The sequence below is a fragment of the Frankliniella occidentalis genome, unplaced genomic scaffold (assembly GCF_000697945.3).
Source record: "Frankliniella occidentalis isolate FOCC.00 unplaced genomic scaffold, Focc_3.1 Scaffold23, whole genome shotgun sequence".
Taxonomy (NCBI): domain Eukaryota; kingdom Metazoa; phylum Arthropoda; class Insecta; order Thysanoptera; family Thripidae; genus Frankliniella; species Frankliniella occidentalis.
The window spans coordinates 1454453-1459524 of record NW_026267153.1 but is presented as its reverse complement, the minus strand read 5'-3'; the positions used below and the strand labels follow the sequence as shown (position 1 = coordinate 1459524).

General features: G+C 50.5%; 1 protein-coding gene across 1 annotated transcript in view; it reads right to left on the bottom strand.

Moving 5' to 3' along the window:
• Positions 1-5072, bottom strand: part of LOC127748966 (ras-related protein Rab-26-like) — a 15948-nt gene extending 10876 nt beyond the window's left edge. Inside the window, exons 1-3 of the mRNA XM_052265050.1 lie at positions 2782-5072; positions 1783-1838; positions 611-904 (exon numbers count right to left, since the gene is read on the bottom strand). Coding sequence (XP_052121010.1) covers positions 611-904; positions 1783-1818 — 330 coding nt within the window. The 5' untranslated portion in view covers positions 1819-1838; positions 2782-5072. The remainder of the gene's footprint in view (positions 1-610; positions 905-1782; positions 1839-2781) is intronic.

Here is a 5072-nt window from a genome sequence, read left to right as displayed (position 1 = left end):
ACTCTCCCACCGCGCCAAGTAGCCCGTGTCACTACTCCGCGCTGGCTGGCGGGGCGACGCTACCCCGCGCCGGCAGTTCTGTGCCGGAGCGGGTCGGTGCTGCCCTCTGCCGGCCCGGAGTCCCGACGGATCCGGTTTTGTCCCTCCCCCTCCCGGTCCCGGTCCCCTTCGCGGGAGGACGTTCAACAGGAAATGAGTAAAGAGGTCACGAGGACCTTCGCCTCTGAGTGCCTGAGGGACGTGAGCGCGGGCAGGAATCGCAGCCCCGAGCCCCGGCATGGCGTAGCATGGCGCGGGCGCGGCCTCCGGGTCGACCGCGAGTCCGCATTCGAGTCCCAGCGGATGCGAACAAAAAATATTGAACTCCCACCAATGTAAAGGGTTGGGTGATCTGCGACGTCTTTTATTTGTTACTGGTTACACCTGTAGTTATGCTGTACCGCAAGCACGAGTGCGGGTAAGTTGCCTACTTGCTCGGCCCGTAAGGCGCCGTGGACAGGGGCGATAGGCAAGCCCGCCCGCCCTTGTGCGTGCGGTACAGCATCACTACAGGCGTGCGTGAAGTTAATCAGCCACCGTGCACTGCACATCACCTTCGCGCTGCGCATACCTTGTGCACGATGAGCTCGAGCTCCTCCAGGCGCTGTCGGTCGTACTGGCTGAGCGCCTCGGCCGGCGGCTGGTAGTCCCGGTAGCCGGTGGGCGAGGGGTTGAGGTTGGGCCTGTCGCCGTCCTGGGCCGCGGCGGCGCCGGCCTGCGGGGCCGGCTGCGGCTGGTTGTGCGGCGCGTGCTGCAGCGGCGGCGGCTGGTAGCCCGGGTAGCCGTACTGGGAGGCGCCCCCGCGCTGCGCGTCCTCCGCGGACTCGAACACGTCGTCGATCATGCTGTCATCGGACGCCATGGACTGCAAAAAAGGGGGGAAGGGGAGAGGCGTCATCGCGTGGTCATCGGAGCAATCCAAACATTAGTCCTGGTCCATTATTGCGAATTAAACTGCGTGTTGAGTGGAAATTAGAAAATGATCACCTTTCGACGAGCCGACATTTGTGGGTACTTACTGTTCCGTTAGATGTAATCGACGTACAACTCTCTTCAAATCCAAGAGCATTTCTCTCTTGTATTACTACAGTGATTGAAAAGTACCATCTACACTAAAGCATGCAAAGCAAAAGAGAGTCGCGCATTTTAAAAAAGAAATTCAAAGAAAAATGAATGACATAATGACAAGCTTTCGTGAAACACCTTCGGAAAAATGATAGATCAAAACGATGTTACTTTAACTCCACACTGATGTAATTATGAAATTCATGCACTTTCCGAACAGTGTTGTTCTACCTCGGCGTGTGGTGATCCAGCTTACCGCTGAAATGTCACGAACTCTCAAACTCGACCATGGTGGACCCGCTCCGCCGCTACTGTTGATAATCACCACTGCTCTACAAATTTGCTCCGTTCCATTTCGGGCCCAGCTACTACTTTATCAGCCCCCCCCCCTCCCTCTCCCACTCCGACTCTCTCCCCCCTTCCCCCTCGGCAAGCTGGGTTATCGCAATAAAATGGCATTGAAAAAACATTTCTCACAAACTAAAGCCCTCATTCAAGGACATTCTTCCATCTAAGTTGATGCTGAACTGATTTATTAAGCAATGATAACCAACGATATGTGAAATCAATTACATGTCTACGGCGGCGTTCTGAATACTATTCAATGTGCTCATTTTTGAACCCCACAAGCCTCAAGCAAATATTGTGAGGGTGAGTATTAAAAAAAAAGTTCATTACCATGTGGTCCGGCAGGTCATTAAATTGTGGGTCCATTTTCTCCACAGTTTATCACCCTACAAGAAAAAGGAGCAGAATGTTATTAAAAGCTGACTACATAAATGAAGACATTCATATACGCATTCACAGTTAACTACATAGTCATTGGTAAACATTTCCGCGACATTCAAAAAAGGTGCTGCACATGGGGTTGGAATTCAAACAGGCAACATGCCTATAGCCAGTGTCAACAGGTTGCACATAAAATGGATAGAGGAAAAAAAAAGTTCAGAATACATAGGGCGCGAAGAGCCCCAAAAAAGATAAGCACATCAAAGCCAAGTCGTTGCAGCGACCGGGCGAGAAACTTGCAAGGCACATTTTACAGTGAGTTGCTGGAACCACGAAACAAAAACAACAACAAAAAGAACAATTAGAGGGACAGGTTCCCTTGGCGAGTAGGGGGGGGGGGGGAGTGAATGGGCTAATGCAAAGAGACAGAGAGGAAGAGGTGGTTGGTGGAAAGGTGGAGAAGGGGGGGGGGGGGCGACAGGAACATCTGCTCAGTCGGCCGGCAGGTGTTTGAGTACGCACTTGTTTCAGGCTTGTACACTCCTATAAACTAATGCGGATGAGGGGATCACTACAAGTGTGGCAGCGTGGGCGTGGTGGTGCAGCAGAGGCGTGCTGGGGGAGGGTCGAGGGGTGCGGGGTGCCTCCAACGGTAGCTGATTTTGACGACTGTTGAATGATCAACTGAACGGACGAATTCCTACGTATATTGTGAGACAGAGAAATGCGAGAAGTGGCAAAACCACGATATTGAAGGAGGTGACGCAAAGAAAGAAAACAAAAACGGCCTTCACCTCTGGTCAGGTCAGGGGCCGCCGAAGGTAAGGAAGGGGAGGGGGTGGGGAACTGTTGCTGCAAGCACCACGATCAGAACTGCCAACCAAACACACGTGCGCACAGAGACATGCCGAGCGAGGGCGCCGAGGCCGCCCTGCGGTGGCCGCTCACCTGCTGGCCGGAGACGACGGACCACTGCGAGGAGTGGAGCAGGGAGGGCGAGCCGCGCCGCGCGCCTCCACCCCCGGGACCGACCCGCGAGCCTCACGCACTTGGTCGCCGTGGCCGCGGGCCGCCGCCGCCACCACCGCGACCCGAGCGCACCCGCCCACCCTGGCGCCCCATGGCGAGGTTAGGAGGCCCGGGTGCCGCCGCGGCTGCACCCCCGCGGGTCCGCCCCCCGCGCCGCGCTCCGCCTCCGGGCGGGGGCGGTGCCCCGGCGGACCCTGGCGGACCCTGGCGGTCCCTGGCGGTGCCCTGGCCGTGCTCGCCGCTACGTGCGCCCGCCGCTCGCAGCACACGACGCCGAGCACGACGCCGCCCTCCGCGACCCCCGCGCGATCTCCCGGCCCCGGATGACACGACACGCAGCGCGACTCCCGACGCCGTCCAGAGCACGGGGGGCGGCCCCAGGGCGTCCGGGCCGTCAAACGGTCAACGCGACAAACACGGCGACTCGGGACAACATATCGCACACCGCCTGCTGGAAACGCCGAGTGGGCGTCTGCAGCCAGACACGGACCCTCCGCCGCTAGTGTGCGATTTGGTAGAGATAGGACGGAAGTGAAACCAAGTGGACTCTTACACTCAACGCCACCTAGCGGCCATTCCCGCGTGCTGCACGCTGCACACTCTGTCAACTGTCAAAAGCCGGAGCCGGACGAGTCTCGACATATCTAAAGAATGGCATCCAATAGAAAGATCTGTCAAGGCAAAAAATCAATTTAATTAGAAATAATATGAAAATTTTAGACTTGAAAAACTGTGCGGGCTCGTGCGGGCTTGTCAATCTACCTTGCGGGCTCTTGCGGGCTCTTTCACCTGCGAGCATGATGCGTTGAGCCCGCAACAGCCTGCCCTTTTGGAGGCACTGGTAGGAGACTGTTTAAATAAAAACAACTGTAAACTTTGTTGTGTCATTACTGAGAAGTTTGTCAAAATGGCAATTCATTACATACACATCAGTTTGTTGGGAATTAGTAGAAATTCATACAGCGTTTGATTTTGAACTTCTTCAGTTGTTATCAAAATGGCAGGTAGCAAACGATAATTTGCGCAATAAAGGCATTGTCACAGATAGAACCATATTCAAATTCGTGACAGTTCAATTCATTCAGTATAAATTGCCCCTCTATGCAGTGACAAGCTGACAGGTGACATTCAACGTGGTTTGTTGTTATGCTATAGGTTTTGTTTTTCGATTACGTTTATCAACGATATCTAGCATTCAGTAATTCAATTAAAGTTTGTGTTGCATTCTGAATTTTAATTTGCATCAATGAATTCACCCTTTTATCAATAATGAAAAAACAAAACTTACAATGAATTTTAGTAGCCTTATTTTTGTGAAGGATCTTCAGGAACCAAAACATACGATATATGTAAGACTTGATTTTCAGTTGTCTGTTTTTGATTGAATGCATTAAATTTTCTGCAGCATGCAATATCAATCTTAATTGACGTCAGTGAATTCACCCTTTTATCAATCATGAACAAACAGAAATTAAATTGAATTCTGATAACATTGGTTTTACTTAGTTCACATCAATGAATTCACCCTTTTATAAATAGTGAACAAACACAATCAAGAAAGAATTAGAAGTAGCTTGTACTCACAATCAACACAAGTCCAATCAGACTAACTGATTTACAGTTGTTAATTTTTGTTTAGAATGACCTAAACTTTACGGTTGTCATTGAGTATTACTTTTAATTGAGATCAATGAATTCACCCTTTTATGGATCGTGAGTAAAGACAAAGTGTAAGGGATAAGAATAGGTGATTAGTACATTTAATTGACATCTTTGAATTCACCCTTTTACGGATGGGTCGTGCATAAAGACAAAGTAGTATAAGGGTTAAGATTAGGTTTTATTCACAATCGGAAGTCAAAGTAGAACTTTTAGATTATTATAAACTTTTCAATTTATTTCAGTTCACATAAATTGAGAGACACACTCAGCCTTTAATGCACAGCATTCTACTAGTTATGTAACTATTAGAAATATTTATCTTCAATTACCAAAACGTTAATCTAATTATTATTATTATTACTACTTGCTTAACGATCGAAGATTATTTTCTGATGGTGTTCACGTTCATGCGTTCACGACACATGTATCAGCGGCCGGGTAGTCAACAGAGCAGACGCCACAAGCCACAACGGCCGCTAGGTGGCGTTGAGTGTAAGAGTCCACTTGGTTTCACTTCCGTCCTATCTCTACCAAATCGCACACTACTC